Raw genomic sequence first — 27,070 nt, 5'->3', positions numbered from 1 at the left:
ATTAGAATGGTCAATCAAACCTTCCCTCCAGTGAGGAGCAGAGAATTCTTCTGATATACCAGTTTTGACTGACCCAAACAGAGAAAGAAATGAAACTAATCAAAAAAAGCATCTGCTGACCAATTAGCAGTTTAATTAACTAAAGCTAAAAGCTTAAATTGGTGAGATTTAATTTTCTTCCCGTGTCAGTGGAAATGTTCATGTTAGGAGAATGTTTTTGGTCTCCAGCAATCATATCTAGGGGTACTAAAAAGGGAAGAGTACAAAATGCAGATACAATTACACTGAAAACTTACTTTACTGCCAATACTGGGTTCTTTCTTCCAAATACATCTGCTATTTTAGTTAAACTTTACAATTCCCCAGACTTGAAAGGTGCTAGAGATATACAGTGCATACACTGTATGCTGTTTATGCTGTTTCAGCTGCAATAGAATACATTATTAAAGGCCAACACCAACAATTGAACAAGGCAAACATTAATAGCAATCAGCTTCATAAGTAAATATAACCTGTATAGAAGAAAAGTATTGAACAAAATACATTTTAGTTAGTCAGAGTGCTTGCCAATGCACTATAGCTAGCTTTCTGCTTTGCCCAGATTTGACTGTAGTTAACAGGAAGTTACATTGCATGTCCCCACTGTGCAGAGGTCTTGCACCTGTAGGACCAGCTGTAAAGCTACAGGCAAAACAGCTATAAAAAAATCACTTTGTAAATGCTTAATGTGTATAATTTACACTTAATAATGTATGACCTTTCAGAATTTAACACCTTCAGTTTTGGTTTCGTTGGGCTTTAAACCTCTTTAACATATATTTTAGCATACATCATTTTGTTTTCTTCCCAAGTGCCACATAAGAGCAGCCATGCTCAGTGCCATTATTCTCTGTGCTGTCCCTGATACACAGGTTGGTGACAGGCCATTAATTCTATGTGCAGAAGAAAGAAACAGAAATATTGCTCAGAGCATGCACAATGACTTGTCAGAAGCATCTGTACTGATGGAGATTGCGTGACAGGCAAAGGCAGTGGGGTATTGTAAAGTTGTCAGCACTACTGAGCGAACAGCTCTCATCACATGAGAGATATAAAAATATCACTGCAGCGCGCACAGCATGGCGGTTTGAAAGAAAAGTTCAGATCAACATTGAAAATTCTGTATTGAGTGGACTTTTGTGTGCTAAGCCACACAAGACAGGTTAACATACATGAGTAGTTTTTAGCCGGTGCTAATTTTTAGCAGATGCTCATTCTAGGCCAGTGCCTTAAAATATTAGCAGCAAAGCATCATCCCAGAAGTCAGGTAACTGGCATTGTTTATTAGAGAATGAAGATGGCAGCTTCTGTATTCCTCTCGCATTAGAGCCCCTTTAACTTTAGTTTTGCTTTAACCTTCAGGTGGCATGACTTACTAGCCAAATGTGACCCAAAATAGTTTTCATTGAAGAGTAAAATGAGTCCTTAGGCTTTGTCCCCATTAGGCAGCGCAGATGGCCAAGTGATCGGAACGCAACGTGCCTGAACGCACTGCCATCAGCATTGCCATGTGCTGTTGATCCCATTCATTATAGTCGATGGAATCAGCGCTGCGATTTGCCAAAAATGCGTGCAGCAGTGCGATAGTGCATCACACTACTGCGCATACAGTCTAATTGTCAGAAGTACTGTCTATGCACTTCAGATGTTCTTGCACACCATATGCGTATAGTGTGAACAATGCCTTATTTGTACCAGAATTGATGTGATATTTGAGACACAGCTAACTATAATTGTGGCTATTGGACTATGCATATGACTTGTATAACAGTGGCAACTTTTTGACTTGATACAATTTGTAATGCTCATTTATTGCAGGGAGATCACATTGACTCTGAAGCAGTTAGAGGTGAAGTACTGAAAGTTGGTAACAAGAGCTGTGAGATTATTAATTCCAAATCAGATCTGGTCTCCTGTGCTGTTTCTGCTGACCTGATCAAGTCCAACAGTGAGTTAAAAATTGAGGTAAGATGTTAGGTGTCACTGTATTACCAGCTGCCTCCCATAGAATTTAGCTGTCATCTAAGAGCTCCCATCCTCGGTACACTTCTTTATGCTTTCGCTTTGAAGGTCAGCATGTTGCTTTGTGTTAATTAGTTTTGCACAATAGTGTTTGCTGAGCAACCGTTTTGTTACAGTTGGTTCCATTTTTAAAAAATGTACTCTAACAAAAATCATAAATAATTAAACTACTCACCTGCCGTGAATTACAAATTTCTGTCATTTCCCAGCAGTGTATGGCTCGCTTCTAATTAACTGAAGAAGCTGAACAAGACAGGTGCAGTTCAGGCTGCGAAGACCCCCTGCTAGGCATGCAAATACATTAAATAAGGACTAATTGCATGTAGCCTGCAGTGACATGTTTCAGGGCATATTGTGTCTGTCACATTGTACAGAATATATAAATTATGCTTTCAGCTCTGGGTCATTGACACCCATAGCAAAACACCCTGCACTTTGTATTTAGTGCAATGGAGAGTGCATATTAATGTTAAATCCCGCGTCCACTCATGCACACCAACCTCCTTGTTTGCAAGAGCACTCTTTTCCAATATTATGGATAAAGGGCTCCTTCCCACTGTATGCTTAGTGGAGTGTGTGTGCGTGTGTGTTTGGGGTAAGGTGTGTGTGTGTGGGGGGGGTAACTACTACCCTGCATTTAGAGATAGCTCCCAGTGATTGCCTACTTTAATAGTAAAGGGGGGGACTTCCATATATCTGCAATCCTACAGACTGTTAAAATGTCCCATTGAGCTAAAAATATTTTATGTAAATAATGACTGTTTGTAACTTAGCTTTATGAATGACCCAATGCCACATCCTCAGAATAATGGACCCAAGCCAATATCCTTGGAACGATGATCCTGGGGGAAAAAAATTATATATATATATATATATATATATATATATATATATATATATATATATATATATATATATATATATATATATATATATATATATATATATCCATTGTTGCAGGCCAAACTACAGTAAATGTCCAAACTGTAAGAAATGCCTCATGACAAAAAAAAAAAAAAAACAGTTCCTTGCTAAGTTGTGTGAATATGTTTTTGAAACAAAGGAGATTTTAAGGTTTTGACATAAAATACATGATTTTGTTCACATTTTGTGTGAACGTCTTAGCTTGCAAATTGGTGTTAATTTGCTGTAATAATCTGATCTCATTTAAACCATACATTTTGGTTTCCTTGTTTGTTAGCATTTTTTTAATTTTTAGCTACTTATTTTTTCATTATCAATGTTTTTGTTTGTTTTATAATTATTAAGTTGTATTGTGTACTTGACATATCTTGGAAAAGAAATGTTGTGATCAGAATTCCTTTTACTAGTTCACCAGGCAAGGCATAGCTTGCACTGATTCCTATATATTTAGGCACTGGTAATGTGGAAAACTCCAGTGTTAGCTACCATCAAACTAGTGATTTAAGATTTGAAAGGTATTATTCTGGTCTGTATCTTCAAACTTTATTTAAAGCTGCAAGCCATATACACTGGTTTTAACATAGTAGGGCCTTGAATACCCACAGCTGAGGGGATACCGTACCCCAATTTTTAAACAAAACTACTAATGGGAAAAAACAGACCTGGATAGGAACAAATCAGGTGAATTGCAAGTAAAGAGATTTCTAAGAACTATATTGATTGCTATTAGTTATTTTAACATTTACCTCACACTGAACCAAAGCAGACAAAAGTCTGTGTTACAAAGAATATACTTACCACATAATATAGATGAGTTTTTACATTTGATATCAGTGGCTGCTCTCCGGATCATGTGAGCCTCCTCAGACCTACAGCAAAAGACAAGCTTTCTGTAAATGAAACTCTGTCAAAGATGTTGTTCAACTCTCATAATTATCTTAGGGCCATTGTTTTGTATTGTATAATAATAAAAATAGGAAGATTTATACCTATGGGTTTTAAGCAGTGAGCAAGATGATTACCATGTGCCTAGCCTTGCTTACACAGCATTCTCTTTATTGAAACATACGGTCTGCCAAAACACGATATGCAAATATTTTTGAAATGTGGAAAAATACATATACATGCACTACTCATGCCAGAAAATATAACATGGTACTTTCCTGTCTGTTTGTTTTTAAGCTGATGCAAGCAGTGTCGACCATTGTCATTGGCAAAGTGATGATTCAGCAAAATCAGAACAACACTGGAATATTCACAGGAGTTCTATCATGCGTGATCCTTGTTCTCCTCCTACTGGGAATTTTTCTATGTATAAGGAAAAGAAAGCAGATGAAAGGTAAATGTGTGTGTATTGCAGTGTGCAGTATTCTCCTGTGTGTTACAGAAGATTTGTACTCACCTTCAGATGATTTGTCTTACAGATGGTGGTGAGCGTGTGTTATTTGATGGCAGAGTACATACGCCTCACCTCGATAGACTTGTGAGTGCAAGGAGTGTTAGCCCCACCACAGAAATGGTGTCCAGTGAGTCTGTGGACTACCGGGCTACCTTTCCAGAAGGTGGGAGACTGCTATTTATTATTATTATTGATTGCATTAGGATTCTGTCATTAAGATGCTAAGAAAAAGGACCTTTTGTCTTCTCCAAACTCTGTTTTATTTATTTTCGATGTACACTGTTTTATTTATTTTCGATGTACACGCATTCACTATGTATACTGGCTGTTGCATTATAGGTTTTAAACTGACACTGAAGCAAAAAAATACGTATGATATGAATTGTATGTGTAATACGGATAATTAATAGAACATTAGTAGCAAAGAAAAGAGTCACTTTTTTTATTTTCTGTGACCTTTTTTTTCTTAAAAAAACATTGCATCATTCTGTCATATATACACACTCTGTATTTTAAACTATGAAACAGAGCAGGGCTAATGACCCTTCGAACTTCTCGGCAGTAAAACCTTATCTGAAGCTGTCTCTCACTGTTTCTTTGATGTAGAAGTGCTTCAGAAAACAACGCTGTAGCCAACCCATGTTGGGTTGGAGAGCTCAGAGAAGCTAATTTTCATAGATAACAAGTAAAGATTCTTAACTCTTCCTGCACTGGAAACAATATGAGACTCTGTTCTTTGCTACTAATGTTCTATTTCTTAGCTGTAATACACATGCAATTCGTTATCTCCTATGTTTATTTTCACTTTAAATTGCCTTTAATGCACCTGTTTAGGAAAAATGTTTTCTTATTTCTGTGCAAGTATTCAGTATATGTGGAGAAACAGTTCAGCTACTTCATGCCAGATGAATCATTTTCAAAGCCCAAACTGTGAAACTGAAAACCTTTTTTTTTGGGGGGGGGGGGGGGATATGTTGATGTTTGTGCCCCCCTTCAAGATATTTTTGTTGTTTCTTGTCCCTTGGACCTCTTTGGGAGTTTTGTGGGTTTGATATAAAAACAAGTAGTAAACAATGTAAACTAGTCAGGGATTCTAACTATTCCCTATGAGGCTAGATGCACACATAGCAGAAAGGCTAGCGTTGCGTAAAATGCTGCGTTTTTGCTGCTAATGGAAGTCTATGGGCCGCAGGAAAAACGCATATAAAAACGCATATGCATTTTCTGTGCGTTTTCAAACCTGCATTCTTAAAAACGTTGGTTTTGTTGCATAATATTCATGAACGCATCAAAAACACACGATGAAAGTCAATCGGAACGCAATGGTATGTGTTTTCCATGCGTTTTTATATGCATTTTTACCAAAAAATAATTTGTTTTTGCTGTACTTCCAGTTCCTGTTGTCTTCCAAGTGATTTGCATAAATTGAAATATGAAAACGCAAACAAAACGCATATGCGTTTTGTATATGCGAACTGCAAACGCATTAAAAAGCACGCAAAACGCATGAAAAATGCATCGCAAATGCACCAAAAACGCAGTAAAAACACACAAAAAACGCACACAACATTAACATAAAACACAGCCTTTCACGCTATGTCTTATATGAACCCAGCCTCATAGAAACAATGTTTGATTTCTTGATCTCTCTGTCAGTCTTGCAGAGACTTCCCTACTTCCTGTCTGGACAGGAAGCTGTTAAAATTCTCAGAGATGGAGACCTGGGACAGCAAAAACGATCCAAAACAGGGCCCTAATCACACCACACTATTTAAAATTAAAAATACCTTTTTCCTTGAATTAGGCTTTTAAGTACCTGTTCCAAAGCCCAAACAATGGCCACTTCCTGTAACTCAGATGTTTATTGCTATAGGCTGCAATCTTTACGGAAAAATCAGTCTATGCGTTCCTGCTTGCAGTCTCAATAGTGGAATGAAGCCATCCAAGCAGCAGCCATAGCCACAGAGCCAGAAGCTGTGACTTCCTGTAGTCAGATGCTTTAGGTCATTTGATCAAAATGTTTAGATCAATTTTTAGCTGCAGAAGCCATGTTTGACACAAACAGATGACATTTGAGCACTTTGATTAGCGAGCTGTTAGGTTATATATTTGGACCTTTGCTTTGAAATGGGCTGCAATGTGTAACCTGTGAGTTTTCAATAAAAATAAAGAAAAATGACACAGGTTAAATTAATAATAAACCTGAGATTGCCTTTGACATTTGTGACTTGTCCATGAATCACCAGTTTGGCCCTAAAATTGAGCTGTTTCAAACTGATGATTCATGTTTGCTTAATTTCAGTGGCAATATAAAGTTGTCATCACTCTCTCCACCTGTCGTGTTTGCATAAGCTCCTAGCTTAGTCAGCCACTCATGTCAAGTGAACTCTTGTTGCTACCCTCGTACTCATACTTAATTACTCAATTTTGCTCCAAATGTAAACTATCCATAGAGTTAGATGCTACATGGACATTTAGAATACAATCTGATTATCATCTTTCATCATTTGCATTGATTGCAATCCAATCTTAAAGGAAATCTTAAGTCATTTAGCAAAAATGATTTTAACTTACTTGGGGCTTCTTGCAGCCCCCTGTAGTCCTCCTGTGCCCACGAAGCCGGTCCAAGTCCCTCCGGTCAGCAGCACCATTCTCCCGCTAAGCTGGTTGGCCACGCACGTGGGCAGGAGCGTTCTGCACATGCGCAGTGCAAGGTACTTACTACTGCACACATGCAGAGCGCTTCCGACTGGCGCTTCTGACTGGCAGCGACGTCCCTCTTACCGGAGGGACTTGGACCGGCATCGTGGTCACAGGAGGACCCAGGGGGCTGAAAGAAGCCACAGGTAAGTTCAACTCATTTTAGTTTTTGACTTAAGTCTCCTTTTAAGCTACATACGTTTGCAATATTTGTGATCAGAAATGATCTGCACTGACCATTTCATGCAGAAGTACTGTGTCTCCAGATTGGAGTATTGTTGCCATGTGATATTACAGAAACTCTCACCAACCTGGAGAAAATTAGCTAGAGCAGTCTTTTTTTTAAAACATGCACTAATCCATTGACTGCTAGTTTTGCTATATAAACATTGTGGAATGACTGTGTTTTATATACGCATAAAAAAATAAGCATGCTGAAATAATGTATGCCATTCTTGTAATATGTAAAAGCAGCTGAAAACATTACATTTTTCTTAACCACATTGGAATTTTAGTGCAAAATATGTTCTGATACTTTATATGTAAAACTACATACTAATAAACCAAAAAAGTTTGTTTAATTCAATCTGAAGTAAAATGGATGCAATTATTTGTGACAACTTGTCCTTATTAAAACGTGAAAAATGGGAAAGGCACCTCTTGGCTTTTTGTGTGTAAAGGATAGTATAATAATAAAGTATACGTGAGAATATTACTCACTCCTATAACCAGTGCGGCATGTCTGCCCTAGAACTTTAGCTGAAGAGGGTGTTAAGTCCTATTTCTTCTTCTGATCAGATAACAAGGAACTTGAGCATGAAGTCAGTCTTTTTCCTTTTCTATCTGTGTATTGGCATGCCTGATAAGAGGAAGACTTCTAACGAAACTCCCATTTCTAACTGCAGGATATGAATCACATCCTGGCATTTCCCTGGTTTCATATTTTGTGAGCCTTGATTTTTTTTTCCTTTAAGTGCTGCACACATAATTAAAGATCTGACCTACAAACTGGTTTATTTATACTGCGATTCTGGTATCCCTTTCCAGTGTAACCCTTTCATGTCCAGCTCTTCTAAATTCTTTCACATGACAGATTTCAGACAGTAAGGGCTCCTTTCCACAACAACCATGCAAATTCGTATGCTATTTTCTGCACGCAAAATTCGCAGTTGTATGCGGAAAATTGTTACAGAAGGCAGACGTGGTTTTTTTTTTCGCCTGTAGGGGAAGCGATTTTCGTTTGTAATGGAAACAGGCACATTGAAATACATTGCGTATGCGAATTTGAGTGTGGCATAGGGGAAATGGACTCCTAGAGCATTTTTTTACAAAGTGGAGAAAAAGTACTCTTCCCATAGTTACCGGTAACATGATTGCTTTCGGTTTTTTTAAACTGGGAAAAAAATAATAATGTTCCTGCCTATCCATTCATATGATTTTCTTTAGTTTCTCTAATTTTCTGTATTTCCATCATTAATCATCCACAAAGAACTATAAATACATGCCTTAAATAGTGACCTTTACTATTTTCTATTCATTTTTTTAAATAATTATGACAAGCTTCAACCCAAGATTTTCACACGATTGCAGCATTCTTATATTTTCTGTAACATTCCTTTCTCAGAAATGTTCCTTCCTTCCTGAACTGTCATATAATCTGATTGTGCTGTTCTGACTATGTTATTGCTTGTTAATTAATATAATATATCACTGCTGAAAGTGTTTGTTTGCTGTTACATGGGTTTGAATTGTTCTCAGACATCAGAATTAGACTCAATAGACAGAATGCATAACATTCTATGCATGAAAGTTAAGGTGTGGCGGGTCCAGGGTTGAATTGTAGTTACCTGATAAGGAAATAGTATGAAGCAATCCATATGTACAGATGTCAGTACACATTCAGAATCGGCTGCCAAGGACTTTCCAGCTGAGCAAATATTCAGCAGTGATGCATCATGGGAGAACTCGCTTGCTCGCATAAAGCTGAATTATTGCAAATATATTCTGTTTTAATAAGGCAAAGTTATATTAAGCATAGCTATTTTTTTAGTAAGGGGCTTTTTGGTTCCTTCAAGATTCATATTATACCTAGTGCTTCTGGATCACCATGAGCTACAGTATGTGGGTACTCTCTACTGCAGGCAAAATGATTTACCAGGGCCAGGGACATGCAGGGAGATGATCAAGTCTGACCGATAAGCATAACTTTTAATTAAAAAACAAATGAATCAACCAAAGCCAGGAGCTTCAAGTTAGTTGGCAGCGGAATAAACAGTAGCGGGAGGCTTTGATTGACTATTTTATTCCCTCCCTGGGTCAGTGCAGATTTGCATGATAGCTTTTTGTTGTTGTTCTGCTCATCACCAGTTTACAGCAGAATAATGCACCTGACCTACTCAAGTGAACACTATTGCTAAACAACTGGAAGCCACACACTGTGAACTGGCAAAGGGGAATGTTGGATGCCATAACAGTTTACTGGGTCTGATTCTCTCCTGCAAACATTTTTTTTAAAAGAATTGAAATGGCAGCAAAGTAAGGGGATGTTTTTGTATCTGGGGAAGCATGCTTACTATGTAAATAAAGAAAGGAGTAAAAGGTATTTTGCCTATATCACAACAGTCGTTTTCATCATAAAAGGATGAGAGAAGACCGTCGGCTAAGCTTCTACATGATGTAGCGAGAAGCGCACTGGAGACTTGGCAGGGTTCTATGTTAAGTTGGCCACTAATGATACAATTTGCCGAGCGATCGATTATGAACGATTCTTCGTATGAATGACCGTAGATGATCATTTGGGATCACTAATGGACAAAAATCTCCTAATCAATCCAATCAGATTGATGGGATCGAACTGAAGTTTGGATCGATTTCATTAATTTGATCAGATTGATTAGGAGATTTTTGACCATTAGTGGTCCCAAACGATCATTTACAATCGTTCATACGAAGAATCATTTGTAATCAATTGTTCAGCAAATTGTATTGTTAGTAGCCACCTTTAGACTGACTCCAGAATTGTTTCACCTTGTATATGGGCAGCTTCATTCACTGATTTGTTTTAAATGTTGGGTTGCTTTTGTCTTGCAGTGAAATGTAATCTGTCACGTGTAAGATAAGGCAGCATCACTGCAGCACTGCGGCATTTCAGACGTCATTTCTAATCATATAAATATCGTTCATCATTTTAAAGTCACATTGTCGCCTTGTATTTCGCTTCATGACAGAAAGCTGCTCTTATGCCTGCTGTTTGTGTGGACACTACAGATCATTACTCAGCATAGCCACAGTCAGAGCTAACTTAGCATTACTTTATAATATTGAGCCAGGCTCTGGACTACATATTACTGAATTGCTGCTTATAATAAAGATATTTTCTTAATGATGAACTCTAAACAAATTTGTTAACTTCTTTTATTTCTGAAAATATGTAGATCAGTTTCCGAACTCATCTCATAGTGGATCATGCCGGCCAGCTCAGTATCCGATGCGAGACCTTTCCCCTATATTATCAAGTGGAGATTCCGACATTGCCAGCCCGCTGTTACAGACCTATGTCCACATTGACATCAATGCTCTAAGTGCAGATCTAATGAAGAAAGTAGAGCACATGGTTATTGGGGTGGATCGTCTCCTTGTGCATTTCAATAAAGTAATTGGAAGAGGTAAGTACCCATAGCTTTTAGACATATACTGGACATGGTACAATACTATACAAAAAACATGAAAAAAAATCCTGCTGTGTTTTAACCATTTTACATTTATAGGATTTGTACACTTTATGGACCAGACCAGTTTTGACATTTCAGCAAGCTCCCTTTTGATTCAGCTGATTCAGCATTAAAATAATAGTATATATGTATTTAAAGAAAAAAGATAGACATTTGCTTAGTTTTCACTTCTCATAGTTTTACAATAAACAGTGCTACTGTAGATAGAAACCACAAGTTGTTTTTTGGCTATACATACCATTTATGTCAACACTTAAATTATGTTGCTGGCATGTGACAGTGTTTTGTATGGCGATGATTTTGAAATAAAGGTATTTTCTGCTTTGTGTATATAGCTTTTCTCCTTCCACTATATCATTAATAAAATAAATAATTGTAAAAATGGGAAGAAAAGTTTTGAGGAGGTTAACTGGTTATTTCATTTTCTAGAAAGGATGTGGTTTCTTCTATTATAGTGCGTCTATGACATGCCCATTCTATTTGTCTTCCTCTTAGAGCTCCCTTTCTAGTGCCCCCTGTTCTAGTGCCAACCCCCCCATTTATGGTGCCTTGATATGAATACCCCCCTTCATTTCCCTGATTTTCAGTGGCCAATAATGCCCTTAGAGTCTTTATATTGTGATCTTCTCACAAGTCCTCCTAACCAGCCTTTACCACAGCTCCCCCAAGTCCTGTCCTGTCAGTTACATGACATTATGATGTCATTTATATTACGCTATGTAGAAATGGAGGAAGCTGACACAAATGTCTTGGGAGTGCTTTAACCACTTCCCGACCGCCGTATTGACAAATGGCGGCCGGGAAGTGGACCCCGCAAGGACCGCCGTATAGACAAATGGCGGCGTCCTTGTAGGGGCATGGGCGGAGCGATCGCGTCATCCGTGACGCGATCCTCCGCCTGTCGCCGCTCACCCGCCGCAACATCCCGCCGGCCATACGGAAGCGACAGCGGGAAGTTAAATAGTTGATCGCCGCATACAAAGTGTATAATACACTTTGTAATGTTTACAAAGTGTATTATACAGGCTGCCTCCTGCCCTGGTGGTCCCAGTGTCCGAGGGACCACCAGGGCAGACTGCAGCCACCCTATGTCGCACCCAAGCACACTGATTTTCCCCCCCGCCCCAGATCGCCCACAGACCCCTCAGGACCCCCCCTGCCCACCCCCCAGACCCATGTTTACACCCAATCACCCCCCTAATCACCCATCAATCACTCCCTGTCACTATCTGTCAACGCTATTTTTTTTACCCCCCCCCCCCTGCCCCCTCCTGATCACCCCCCCACCCCTCAGATTCTCCCCAGACCCCCCCCCCCCTTCCTGTGTACTGTATGCATCTATCCCCCCCTGATCACCTGTCAATCACCTGTCAATCACCCATCAATCACCCCCTGTCACTGCCACTCATCAATCAACCCCTAACCTGCCCCTTGCGGGCTATCTGTTCACCCACCCACACCGATAGGTCGCCCGCCGATCCGACATCAGATCACCACCCAAGCGCAGTGTTTACATCTATTCTCTCCTCTAAACACCTACTAATTACCCATCAATCACCCATCAATCACCCCCTATCACCACCTGTCACTGTTACCCATCAGATCAGACCCTAATCTGCCCCTTGCGGGCACCCAATCACCCGCCTACACGCTCAGATTGCCCTCAGACCCCCCCTTATCAATTCGCCAGGGCATTATTTACATCTGTCCTTCTCTGTAATAACCCACTGATCACCTGTCAATCACCTGTCAATCACCCATCAATCACCCCCTGTCACTGCCACCCATCAATCACCCCCTGTCACTGCCACCCATCAATCAGCCCCTAACCTGCCCCTTGCGGGCAATCTGATCACCCACCCACAGCAATAGATCACCCGCAGATCCGACATCAGATCACCACCCAAGCGCAGTGTTTACATCTATTCTCTCCTCTAAACACCCACTAATTACCCATCAATCACTCCCTATCACCACCTGTCACTGTTACCCATCAGATCAGACCCTAATCTGCCCCTTGCAGGCACCCAATCACCCGCCTACATGCTCAGATTGCCCTCAGACCCCCCTTATCAATTAGCCAGTGCAATATTTACATCTGTGCTTCCCTGTAATAACCCACTGATCACCTGTCAATCACCTGTCAATCACCCATCAATCACCCCCTGTCACTGCCACCCATCAATCACCCCCTGTCACTGCCACCCATCAATCAGCCCCTAACCTGCCCCTTGCGGGCAATCTGATCACCCACCCACACCAATAGATCGCCCGCAGATCCGACATCAGATCACCACCCAAGCGCAGTGTTTACATCTATTGTCTCCTCTAAACACCCACTAATTACCCATCAATCACCCCCTATCACCACCTGTCACTGTTACCCATCAGATCAGACCCTAATCTGCCCCTTTACGGGCACCCAATCACCCGCCTACACGCTCAGATTGCCCCCAGACCCCCCCTTATCAATTCGCCAGGGCATTATTTACATCTGTCCTTCCCTGTAATAAACCACTGATCACCCATCAATCACCCCCTGTCACTGCCACCCATCAATCTCCCCCTGTCACTGCCACCCATCAATCAGCCCCTAACCTGCCCCTTGCGGGCAATCTGATCACCCACCCACACCAATAGATCGCCCGCAGATGCGACATCAGATCACCTCCCAAGTGCAGTGCTTACATCTGTTCTCTCCTCCAAACACCCACTAATTACCCATCAATCACCCCCTGTCACTGCTACCCATCAGATTAGACCCCTATCTGCCCCTAGGGCACTCAATCACCCGCCCATACCCTCAGAACGCCCTCAGACCCCAGCCCTGATCACCTCGCCAGTGCATTGCTTGCATCTATTCCCCCCTCTAATCACACCTTGAGACACCCATCAATCACCTCCTGTCACCCCCTAGCACACCTACCCATCAGATCAGGCCCTAATTTGCCCCGTGTGGGCTCCTGATCACTCGGCCAAACCCTCAGATCCCCCTCAGACCCCCTTCCGATCACCTCCCCAGTGCATTGATTGCATCTATTTTCCCCTCTAACCACCCCCTGAGACACCCATCAATCACCTCCTGTCACCCCCTAGCACTCCTATCCATCAGATCAGGCCCAATACAACCTGTCATCTAAAAGGCCACCCTGCTTATGACCGGTTTCACAAAATTCGCCCCCTCATAGACCACCTGTCATCAAAATTTTCAGATGCTTATACCCCTGAACAGTCATTTTGAGACATTTGGTTTCCAGACTACTCACGGTTTTGGGCCCGTAAAATGCCAGGGCGGTATAGGAACCCCACAAACTGACCCCATTTTAGAAAAAAGACACCCCTATGTATTTTGTTAGGTGTATGACGAGTTCATAGAAGATTTTATTTTTTGTCAAAAGTTAGCGGAAATTGATTTTTGTTTTTTTTTCACAAAGTGTCATTTTTCACTAACTTGTGACAAAAAATAAAATCTTCTATGAACTCGCCATACACCTAACGGAATACCTTGGGGTGTCTTCTTTCTAAAATGTGGTCACTTGTGGAGTTCCTATACTGCCCTGGCATTTTAGGGGCCCTAAACCGTGAGGAGTAGTCTAGAAAACAAATGCCTCAAAATGACCTGTGATTAGGACGTTGGGCCCCTTAGCGCACCTAGGCTGCAAAAAAGTGTCACACATGTGGTATCGCCGTACTCAGGAGAAGTAGTATAATGTGTTTTGGGGTGTATTTTTACACATTCCCATGCTGGGTGGGAGAAATCTCTCTGTAAATGAACAATTGTGTGTAGAAAAAATCAAACAATTGTCATTTACAGAGATATTTCTCCCACCCAGCATGGGTATGTGTAAAAATACACCCCAAAACACATTATACTACTTCTCCTGAGTACGGCGGTACCACATGTGTGGCACTTTTTTGCAGCCTAACTGCGCTAAGGGGTCCAAAGTTCAATGAGCACCTTTAGGCTTTACAGGGGTGCTTACAATTTAGCACCCCCCAAAATGTCAGGACAGTGAACACACCCCACAAATGACCCCATTTTGGAAAATAGACACTTCAAGGTATTCAGAGAGGGGCATGGTGAGTCCGTGGCAGATTTCATTTTTTTTTTTTTTGTCGCAAGTTAGAAGAAATGGAAACTTTTTTTGTTTTTGTTACAAAGTGTCATTTTCCGCTTACTTGTGACAAAAATTAATATCTTCTATGAACTCACTATGCCTCTCAGTGAATACTTTGGGATGTCTTCTTTCCAAAATGGGGTCATTTGGGGGGTATTTATACTATCCTGGAATTCTAGCCCCTCATGAAACATGACAGGGGGTCAGAAAAGTCAGAGATGCTTGAAAATGGGAAAATTCACTTTTTGCACCATAGTTTGTAAATGCTATAACTTTTACCCAAACCAATAAATATACACTGAATGTTTTTTTTTTAATCAAAAACATGTTTGTCCACATTTTTTGCGCTGCATGTATACAGAAATTTTACTTTATTTGAAAAATGTCAGCACAGAAATTTAAAAAAATCATTTTTTTGCCAAAATTCATGTCTTTTTTGATGAATATAATAAAAAGTAAAAATCGCAGGAGCAATCAAATAGCACCAAAAGAAAGCTTTATTAGTGACAAGAAAAGGAGCCAAAATTCATTTAGGTGGTAGGTTGTATGAGCGAGCAATAAACCGTGAAAGCTGCAGTGGTCTGAATGGAAAAAAAGTGGCCGGTCCTTAAGGGGGGTAAAGCCCTAGGTCCTCAAGTGGTTAATTATCTGCAGGGAAAGGTAGAAATAACACCTGCACCATTTGTCAGGTTCTGCAGGCATGTATTGAAGGTGGTTAGGATATCAAGACAAGCTTCTCCAATTATTCCTTTTTCTTGGTCCCCAGGGTAAATGAGCATGGGTGTATGCTAGCTTGTGCCCCAATATTGCCGGTGGGGGGTAGCATGTGGAGGGTAGAAAATTAGGGAAGGCATCCCTGATTAGTTTTCTTACATACATAAATACATAAGCATAAGCACAGATATATACTAGTTTTTGGTAACTGAGAGTTTCAGACATGTATCTATATCACAGGAGCTTAGATGAAATCTGGCATACATATACTGTGGCTAAGGTGCAGGTGGTTAAAATACACCTTTCAGTTTCATGTAGTGATAGACGGATGGAAAAGGCTCTAAACTGCTATACTCAGCTATACAAGAACTTTTTCCTACCTTACAAAACTAGTAAAATTAGGAAGAGAAAAGCATTCGCTGAACTGAATATAGCTGTACAGAGCAGAGCTTTTTCCTTCTTCAACACTTCTCAGCAGCAGCAGCACATCAGGAAATATCATAGTGCGCACTCCAGGCTCTGGTGTATGGCTATTGGCTAGCACCTCTCCCACACAGGAATCACAAATGTTTATCATGGGAAATGCAGCCAAAGAATTTCTTATTTCAAATCTGAGTTGACTGAGTTGCAAAAAAAATTGCAGTAAAAGCAGTGTGAGGGTTGTTCATACCACACACTATTTCGCCAAGTTTTCCATTCGCATGCAAAAACACAATGCAAAAATAATACAATTTTGTCTGATCGCAAAAGTCCTTCGTGCTGCATTCTTTCAGTGTTTTCTCCTTGTGTTCCTAGGATCCAGTGAAAATCACAGCAAAATAATAGCAAAATCACATTGTAAAATCACAATGAAATTGCATCAAAATTGCATTGTGTTTGTAATTTGCGGTGTAAAATAGCCCTACAACTGGAGCAGCTCCAAAGATCAAGAATTACTATTGGTCGCCGTGAGCAACCACTCCATTTTTGTGCTAGTTTTGTTCAGATTTTCCCTGCACTAGTTTCGATAAATCTGCCCAGGTGTGCGGAAATGTGGGGTTTAAATAATTGAATCAGATCAATATAGTGTGTGAGTTTCCAAACTCATAATGACACACATAGAGATGGTTAATACATTGCTTATCTGTGAGATGCTGTTGCATGTTATCTTTCAGCTTAATTCAGTTTGCATTCCCCAAGTCAATGCACAACAATAAAATAACCATCAGTTTCATTGCAGGGCATTTTGGATGTGTATATCACGGCACTCTTTTAGATACTGATGGCAAGAAAATACACTGTGCAGTCAAATCTTTAAACAGTAAGTATATAAGTAATGTGTGGTCTGTTGCGTATCATCAACCAATACTGAGAGAGCTAACTAACTCAAAATACTTTACAAAACATGTTAAATGTATCCTTTTTTTCCTATTTATTGTGTTATATATTAACTGAAAACAGTCTTGTGTAACTGGTAGTGTAGTCAGAGCATGTTTGTTTATACATCATTCAGGCAGCATAGACCACCTTTAGCACTTACATTAGATTTTGGTGCCATGCTGTTTAGCTCCATGTTTTGGCACTATATGCATCTCACACCTATTCCTTGAGCTGCACCATTAGAACAAGTGCTGAGTACAGTAATTAGAAATGCATGGCCCCCATAGCAATATTTTGGACTCCAGCTGTGGATATATTTATATGCAATGTACAGTTCATAAAGCACATGAAGAAGTAAAGTCACAGAGTGGAGAAAGAATAAAAGGTTAGCAAACATTAGGCATTACATGAGTCCCTCGGCTTTAGGGACCCATGCTACCCACCATTGCTGTCTGACTATCAGTGCATCCCTGGATACAGGTAAACAAATTCTCGTAAATTTACATTCTGTACAGCTGACACATACTGATGAATTTTGAAGTCAAAGCAGAAACAGTAAAGTTGTGTGCATTAACAATTTGCATTGTATTGACTTTAAACCTTTTATTTAATTTCAAGGAATCACAGATATTGAAGAAGTTTCCCAGTTTCTCAAGGAAGGCATCATCATGAAAGATTTCACTCATGTGAATGTCCTGTCCTTGTTGGGCATCTGCCTGCCCACAGAAGGCTCTCCATTAGTTGTGCTGCCCTTCATGAAACATGGGGACCTCAGGAACTTTATCAGAAATGAAGACCATGTAAGTACACCAAACAGTCATTATACATGTATTAGTTATTGGCAGAAGTAGAACTCTAAATCTGTTTGGCTGCTAAACGTGCCTTCTCCTCTATGTTTTGCTGGAGGTTACATTGAAGACACGACAAATAATCAGTAGATGTATCTTACCTTTAACAGTGCTAAAGGTTTAGTTACAGCCACCAATATGTAGGAGCCAGAATACAATGTAGTCATCTAAAGGATCAGTAAGCAGAAACCTTCAGTGTGTATTAGAAATGCCTTTTGATCTTCTCATTGCTTATTATTTAGCTCAAATTAGAGTTGGGCCGAACCTCCGATTTTAGGTTCGCGAACTTCCGCGAAAGGTTCGGTTCGCGAAAAAGTTCGCGAACCGCAATAGACTTCAATGGGGAGGCGAACTTTGAAAGTTTAAAAAAATTCTATCAGCTGTAAAAATGATAGAAAACATGTTTCAAAAGCTCTAATACTTGGAGCCACACCTAATTGAGTAAAATACACATCACTGCTGGAGGACCCGCCCACCCTCCCTCCTCCAAGCAAGGTCCTTTATACCATTTGCCTGCCTACACTAATTAGTTATGGGACAGCTGCTACACACTCTGCTAGGGAGATTTTAATTGGCCCCCTCCTCCCTCCTACCCTCCTACCGGATGGGAGGAGGGTCTCTTCTGCCAGGGAATTATACTATTTTAAAAACCAGTATACATCATACCATAGCCAGGAATCGAACCCAGATCTCACTGTGTGGTGGGCACGTCACCCTAAGCACTGTACCACTACAGTAGTAAGTGAAGCTAGCCTAAAATGTACCATTTATGCTCAACGCAATAGAACCATTAGGTTGCTTAAAGGAGAACTGTAGTGAGAGGTATATGGAGGCTGCCATATTGATTTCCTTTTAAGCTATACCAGTTGCCTGGTAGCCCTGCTGATCTATTTGGCTGCAGTAATAATAATAATAATAATCCAAACATTTGTATAGCGCTTTTCTCCTGTCGGACTCAAAGCGCTCAAGAGCTGCAGCCACAGGGATGCGCTCAAGAGGCCACCCTGCAGTGTTAGGGAGTCTTGCCTTGAACTCCTTACTGAATAGGTACTTGACCTAGCCAGGATTCAAACCCTGGTCTCCCATGTCAAAGGCAGAGCCCTTAACCAGTACACTATCCAGCCACTGTAGTGTGAATCACACCAGAAACAAGCATGCAGCTAATCTTGTCAGATCTTACAAAAATGTCAAACACCAGATCTGCTGCATGCTTGTTCAGGGTCTAGGGCTAAAAGTATTGGAGGCAGAGGATCTGCAGGATAGCCAGGTAACTGGTATTGCTTAAAAGGAAATCAATATGGTAGCCTCCATATACCTTTCACTACAGTTCTCCTTTAAAGGGAACCTTAACTGAGAGTGATATGGATGTTTCCTGTAAACAATACCAGTTGCCTGGCAGTCCAGCTGATCTTTGTGACTGCAATAGTGGCTGAATCACACCCTGAAACAAGCATGCAGCTAATCCAGTCTGACTTCAGTCAGAGCACCTGATCTGCATGCTTGTTCAGGGGCTGTGGCTAAAAGTATTAGAGACACAGGATCAGCAGGCGATTCAGGCAACTGGTATTATTTTAAAAGGAAAAATCCATATCCTTCTCCGTTTAGGTTCCCTTTAAGGATTTGTAGCATAAAAGCCAACTCACATTGGCTGGGATTTGAACCTGGGTCTCACTGTATGGTGGACAAGCACACTAACCACTATACCAACTGAAGCTGGCCTGAAATTGCTAACCTAAAATTTACTATTTATGCTAAATACAAGAGAAAAAGTAGACAAGACAAATAACATTTATATCACACTTTTCTCCTGGCGGACTCAAAGGACCAGAGCTGCAGCCACTAGGACATGCTCTATAGGCAGTAGCAGTGTTAGGAAGACTTGCCTAAGGTCTCCTACTGAATAGGTGCTGGCTTACTGAACAGACAGAGCTGAGATTTGAACTCTGGTCTCCTTTGTCAGAGGCAGCGCCCTTATCCATTACACCATGCAGCCACTGCTTACAGATATTTACCCAGACATGGCCTTCTCTTTTGTGTTATTTGTCTTGTCTACTTTTTCTCTTGTATTGAGCATAAATAGTAAATTTCAGGCCAGCAATTTCAGGCCAGCTTCAGTTGGTATAGTGGTTAGTGTGCTTGTCCACCATACAGTGAGACCCAGGTTCAAATCCCAGCCAATGTGAGTTGGCTTTTATGCTACAAATCCCTAAAGGGAACCTAAACGGAGAAGGATATGGATTTTTCCTTTTAAAATAATACCAGTTGCCTGAATCGCCTGCTGATCCTGTGTCTCTAATACTTTTAGCCACAGCCCCTGAACAAGCATGCAGATCAGGTGCTCTGACTGAAGTCAGACTGGATTAGCTGCATGCTTGTTTCAGGGTGTGATTCAGCCACTATTGCAGTCACAAAGATCAGCTGGACTGCCAGGCAACTGGTATTGTTTACAGGAAACATCCATATCACTCTCAGTTAAGGTTCCCTTTAAAGGAGAACTGTAGTGAAAGGTATATGGAGGCTACCATATTGATTTCCTTTTAAGCAATACCAGTTACCTGGCTGTCCTGCAGATCCTCTGCCTCCAATACTTTTAGCCATAGACCCTGAACAAGCATGCAGCAGATCTGGTGTTTGACATTTTTGTAAGATCTGACAAGATTAGCTGCATGCTTGTTTCTGGTGTGATTCACACTACAGTGGCTGGATAGTGTACTGGTTAAGGGCTCTGCCTTTGACATGGGAGACCAGGGTTTGAATCCTGGCTAGGTCAAGTACCTATTCAGTAAGGAGTTCAAGGCAAGACTCCCTAACACTGCAGGGTGGCCTCTTGAGCGCGTCCCAGTGGCTGCAGCTCTTGAGCGCTTTGAGTCTGACAGGAGAAAAGCGCTATACAAATGTTTGGATTATTATTATTATTACTGCAGCCAAATAGATCAGCAGGGCTGCCAGGCAACTGGTATAGCTTAAAAGGAAATCAATATGGCAGCCTCCATATACCTCTCACTACAGTTCTCCTTTAAGCAACCTAATGGTTCTATTGCGTTGAGCATAAATGGTACATTTTAGGCTAGCTTCACTTACTACTGTAGTGGTACAGTGCTTAGGGTGACGTGCCCACCACACAGTGAGATCTGGGTTCGATTCCCGGCTATGGTATGATGTATACTGGTTTTTAAAATAGTATAATTCCCTGGCAGAAGAGACCCTCCTCCCTCCGGTAGGAGGTAGGAGGGAGGCCAATTAAAATCTCCCTAGCAGAGTGTGTAGCAGCTGTCCCATAATTAATTAGTGTAGGCAGACAACTGAGTCAAATGGTATAAAGGACCTAGCTTGAAGGGAGGGTGGGCGGGTTCTCAAGCAGTGTGTTTGACAATAACATGTCTGCTGACAGTGAAATGGAGGCTAAAAATTTTGCTCAATACAGCATTATGGGGCGAATCGAACTTCCGCAAAAGTTCGCCTGAAGCAGGCGAACGCGAACCCCCAAAGTTCGCCTGGAACCGTTCGCCAGCGAACCGTTCGGCCCATCTCTAGCTCAAATGCCTCTCTCACACACACACGCCAGCCTAGTTATTAGAAAGTAGCTCAATCCTCTCAATTTACATACATCCCGTCCCGCTGTACCTTTGAATAATTTGCCACATTGCTGGATCCCCTACCACTTGCATCCACCAGTGATCCTACCAAACATATTTGACGCTTATAACTTGTCCATCTCGGTAGCTGAGGTGAGAAAGCACTACTATGTGAAACCAGTCTGCAACAAATCAAACAAACTTGCTTGTCTGGTAAGTTACATTACACAGTCATTTGGTATTTGTTTTATGTTTTTATTTTTCAGAATCCAACAGTGAAAGATCTTATCGGATTTGGTCTGCAGGTTGCTAAAGGTATGGAATATCTGGCAAGCAAGAAGTTTGTTCATCGAGATCTGGCAGCAAGAAACTGCATGTAAGTATTAAATTAAATACAAAATTTCACTTGAACCTTATAATAATGTATCTTGCATATCTATACATTGTGAACATATTATAAAAGGTACATCAGCATACCCATTTTCATATGTCTTCTCAGCATGAGTACTTGCAGTGTAGTGTCCTTGGCATTCTTACACACATTTCACTCAAACATTGCTTGAAGCTCCCAATTTTTAAAACTCAAATATTAAATTTTCATTTATTAGCAAATAGTGATGGTCATATCTAGAACTCATGGAGAAGCATGCGATCAGTTGGTCAGGTGATAGATATGTGAGTCTCTGATTTGCTAGTCATGATCATGTGCTAAAGCAGGATATGATTACAGCATATCAAAGCTTTGCAAATCTATCGGCTGATCAAACAAATCACATGCTTCTCTGTGAGTTCTCCTAGACCTGACCATCACTATTAGCAACGCACAAGTTACGCATCTGTACTAATGACATTCAAAGCATTTGACATTCTGTAGCTCCTTGCCTCCAGAAGAGTGATGCTTGGAGTCTATTCCCTAGCACAGAGAAAATCACCTTAAAGCCCCCTCTACACCATTCAATTCCAGGTGCGATCGATCAAATTTGATTGGATCAAATTTAATTAGATCGATTAAATCCAACATGTCTGATCGTGATTCGATTAATCGTGTGATCGATTTGGGCTCGTTTTCAATGCAAATCGATCACACAATTGATCGAATTCCGATCGGACTGGTCGAAATTAATTGATCTAATCGAATTTGATCGATCGTGCCTGGAATTGAATGGTGTAGAGGGGGCTTAAGCCATCCATCTCCTTCTTCGGCTAAGAGTGATTAACTCTGCACAAAAGCAATTTTTATCAACTTCCTATCTATTTCCCGTTCTGTTCAGTTTGTAATAAATAATTTAACACCTCTAATCACCCTGCCTGAAATAAGATACCATTCCGTACTGATCGTTTATTTAGCTTTTATTTAAAGACACTGGGTAGAGTGCAGAGAGAATTGACTACTTCTTTACACACTGAACGGGGTTAAGTAGAGCTGTTAATCTGTAGTTGCAGTGCTGGGCACAAAGAATTAATCTCTCAGCACAATACTGGGGGCAGGGTCAGTTCCATGTATAGACTGGCTGTTTACCACACAGCGCATATCATGATGTGAGTTGATGAAGGCATAAAGGAAGGAATTTTGACAGCTGTCTGTCCAATAAAAATGTGCTATCTTCATACCAGTAAATGGAGGTACAGGTAACAGACAGCCAGGTACTTTCAATATATTTATTGTAAAAAGTACAGCCATGGGATAAACACACTTTTGTGCAATGCTAACTTAGCAAATAATTACAAATACATTACCAAAAACTAGTGCTTTAATAGGTACCGTATGTGTTAGACATGATGGTTGAAACGCACATAAATCCATAATCCATACCCACCTCTATACAGTTAGGGTCCTTACTGTAAATCAAGACCAGAAGCCCAGCACAAGAAGATATGAATACTAAACACTATACTGCCCAGGCTCATGATGTCATGTGTTATGCTTCTTGCCTTGCTGAAATTAAAAAAGAAAATCTATCAACAATTTGTAAGAAGCTCACTAGAGAGTTTCCACAGTTCATTAAAACGATGAAAATAGATTTTCACAGGCAGACAGGAAATTAAAGTCTTTTTAATTTTACATTTATAGAGGAGCCTAAATATAATACACACCCATGTGAATATCACTTTTTTTTTTAAATACAATACTGTACTGAAATGACTGCAATAGCAAGTTAAGATATCAGGCCTTTCTTACTGCTTTAAGCTTCTTTAAAGTTTGGCTTGCCTGGGTCATAGCAGACTATAGTGAGGATTGGTAAAGGTTTATGGAAATAGTAGTCTCGCAGTTGCAGGCACACACATTTAGCTGCAATGTAATTCCAGCTGCAATTTCATGTAGTCAAATAGCAGAGTTTGTAACCTCACGCGTGACAGATACACAAGGCATCACCTGTGCGTGTAACTAGAGCCTTCATGATAAGTGCCAAGACCCTGTACTGAGCACTTCCCAGCATCCAGTGGTGCCCTGGAGCAGCTGACAGGCAGTGCATTCATCATCACCTGCATCTACCTGCGTGAAACAGGCCTTACTCAGGCATATTAGCCACACATGCTAAAGCTACTTAAATACACTAGACTTCTATTACAGACAACCGTTCTTGATTGTCTTGTATGAAAATCTAGCATCTGTACATCTGTCCCACTGTGCCATTTAGAGATTGATAAATGAACGCATTGTATATTCATCCATGGGAGCCCCTCACATGTCTGCCATTCTCTGTCTGTAAAACAGAACAGGCTCCCCGGCTATAGTTAAGCAATGTATCTGTACATTTCTAAACCTGTTGCTCAGAACAATCAACAACAATTGTGCTGAATAACAATTATCCCTTCTCTGTGTGTAGCTTTAGATTAGGGGAGATCATTGAGTTGGAAACATTTCCCCTTGCAGTCAAATTTCGTGTAAATTATATGCAGCTTGAAGTTGGAGCAATCAGAATAACTTCCTGTCAGTTTTTATTGGTCCAAGTTCAAGCTGCATAACATTTACATTATATTTCAATACAAGGAAAAATGATTTGCATCTTTTTGATCATCCCTACTTTCGATTCCATCAGGCAACATAATGACTGATTTAGTGTAATATCAAAAGATAAGCTCAGCAACTAGATGTAAACTGTTATTATTTTCATGTTAAAATCCATTCATGAGTTGCCAGCATTGCACATGCATGTTGTGTGCTGTGAGAACCCTAAAGTGTCTGGATGGTGAAGAGACCACATAGGGCTTGATTCACTAAGACAAATAGCCTTAACATGCCTTATCAGAGTAGCATAGCGAGCGCTACGAACCTGCAGGGGCTCAGGGCAGGACGGGTGGAGCTCTAGTCATTGCCAATTAGCAGGCATAAGTTTTCTATGCTACTCTGATAAGGCATGTTAACTTTGATAAGGCGTGCTAACGTTGATAAGGCATGCTATTTGTCTTAGTGAATCAAGCCCATAGTCTTTAAAACCTCTATCCAAGATGTGTGCTGCTGCATCTGACTTGCACAGGACATTGCTCTGCATGCACCCTGGTACATGTGATGGTCAATTTCCTCAGGATTTTGGCAAGAAAGTTTTTAATACCTGTGACTTCCATTGTGGGGTTGGGGTTAGTACTGTGAAAATATATTTGCCTAGAGTTGGGCTTAAATATTATATAAAAAAAATGTATTAGCATGTTTGTTCCTGCATGTGTGAAACAACAGCTTTCAGCATTTTTTGTGCTTTTGTGTGTCCCTGAGGGGTAATATTTTTCCAGGAAATGTGATTGTTTTAAACAAGGATATCCAGTCAGACAAAGCTAGATGCAGTGAGTGAAAATGTAGGAAGCTGATGCAGAATGAAAGATAAATATAGTATAGTTGTAATGTAACCTGTAGTATGTGGCATGTAACCTATTTGGCTTGTACTGCTGAAGTTAGTGCATATGATATATTGGTATATAGCACAAAGCAGGACATTATTTGTAGGAAATTATAGTAATATACTTGTATGGTATAGATATTTTAGTTTGCTTATTTTATAGATTTATAAATGATACATTGCATGCTGAGAATAAAAACACAGACACATCTTCCCAGGCAAAGGATTTGTATGAAAGGAAATAACAAAGTGGTTCATTAATTAACGCGAACAGGATGTGGGATTGTGCTCACTGATTAGCATGTGGTACTGAACCTCGGTGGGGGTCACACTTGGTGAATTACTGGTGTTTCATTGCAAAATGCAAATGATGTAATCTCTATGGCGGAGCAGCTAATTGTTGTGCGACCAAAAATGGGCGTCCACTATTAGTAGTCACAGTTCCCATAGTGGGTGACCCCGGTGCCTATGTGGTGGGTTACCATTTTTTGTTGTCGGGGGGGGGGGGGTATTAATTGCCCATGGGGAAGGGGTTATTAATTCCCTTGGGGGGAGGGTTATCAGTTCCCCAGGGGAAGTGTTATTAGTTGCCATGGAGAAGGTTATTAGTTGCCTGTGGGGTGTTATTAGTTGCCCACCAGGGAAAGGTTCTGTGTGAGAGTAGGGAGAGGTTGGGTCATAGTGAAATATCGGCACATTTAACGATATTTTATACCGCTATAAAATGTTCCTTTTTACCGTTTTTTTGCTGAATTTGCCGTGCCCAAATTAGCATGCACCGTTTTCAAATGTATGCCTGTATGGGCCTGCCATGGTTTCTGGAAACATCTGCAGTTTGAGTAATGATTCGCAATGGATATCGCATGCTCATGCAATAATTTAGTGCAGGTACTCAATCTTTAAAGCGGACCCAAACCAAACATTTTTTTAATTAAAAATATTTAGTTGCAGCACTCTGACACATACAAAGATAAATAAACACTCCTTCAAGCCTATGAGCATTTCAGTGCATGCTTTTCACCCTTCTCTTTTCATAACTAGGGTTATACTGGTGGCAGCCATTAGCAATTCCTCCATTGCCGGACACCATCTACTCCACCAGTTTGCCGGAAAAATCCCGGCAATATGAAAGGAAGGGAGGGGTTCCTCCAATAAATGTAAAATATTTTATATTTGTCATCATGCAGCTGAAAAAAGGCTGCTATTTATTATTATAATTTAGAAAATAGATTTTATTTCTGAAATCTTGCATTTTTAATTTGGGTCCACTTTAAGACTGAAAAAAACCCCAATAAGATCAGATTTGTATCTAGTCTTGTCCATTTGATATATAAATCTATGTTAATATGAACTTTTTGGTCACACCTGATATATCATTTAGCACTTATCATATAATTTCAGAAGCAAAGATGTTTTTCTTACAGGACTTAAAGAGACTCTGAAGTCTCATTAAATTCAGGTTTTTATTTAAAAAATCTCTTTAACATCAATGCCCTAACTAAAACGCTGCATCCCCTTGGCTGAACACTAACTAAATCACCCCAAACTCCCCAGCAAACATCAATGACTTTCTTGGTCGTGGATTTTGCTGCTGGAGGAGGCAGAGCTTTCAGCTGCACCTCTGCCTTCATGCGCGTCAATCCGGGTGTATCTCCGCCTCTCCCCCACCCCTCTCAGTGAAAGGAGACTGAGAGGGGCGGGGAGAGGAGGCGATCTATGCTGATGGACGCGTGTAGAGGCAGAGCTACAGCCCAAAGCTCTGTCTCTTCACGGAAGCGCTCCCCGCAATGTGCCCCGGGGAGTTTGGG

The 27,070-nt window shown here is 40.6% G+C and overlaps 1 protein-coding gene across 3 annotated transcripts in view; it reads left to right on the top strand.

Moving 5' to 3' along the window:
• LOC137563686 (hepatocyte growth factor receptor-like) overlaps nucleotides 1-27,070 on the top strand; it is a 179,622-nt gene that overhangs the window by 134,405 nt on the left and 18,147 nt on the right. For all 3 annotated transcript variants that reach the window (XM_068276436.1, XM_068276438.1, XM_068276437.1), the window contains exons 12-18: nucleotides 1,858-2,004; nucleotides 4,168-4,324; nucleotides 4,410-4,547; nucleotides 10,519-10,749; nucleotides 16,867-16,947; nucleotides 17,625-17,806; nucleotides 21,696-21,805. In XM_068276436.1, the coding sequence (XP_068132537.1) occupies nucleotides 1,858-2,004; nucleotides 4,168-4,324; nucleotides 4,410-4,547; nucleotides 10,519-10,749; nucleotides 16,867-16,947; nucleotides 17,625-17,806; nucleotides 21,696-21,805 (1,046 nt within the window). The remainder of the gene's footprint in view (nucleotides 1-1,857; nucleotides 2,005-4,167; nucleotides 4,325-4,409; nucleotides 4,548-10,518; nucleotides 10,750-16,866; nucleotides 16,948-17,624; nucleotides 17,807-21,695; nucleotides 21,806-27,070) is intronic.

Source organism: Hyperolius riggenbachi, chromosome 3 (genome assembly GCF_040937935.1).
Source record: "Hyperolius riggenbachi isolate aHypRig1 chromosome 3, aHypRig1.pri, whole genome shotgun sequence".
Taxonomy (NCBI): Eukaryota; Metazoa; Chordata; class Amphibia; order Anura; family Hyperoliidae; genus Hyperolius; species Hyperolius riggenbachi.
The sequence above is the reverse complement of the archived record's forward strand: the minus strand, read 5'-3'. Positions and strand labels throughout refer to the sequence as shown.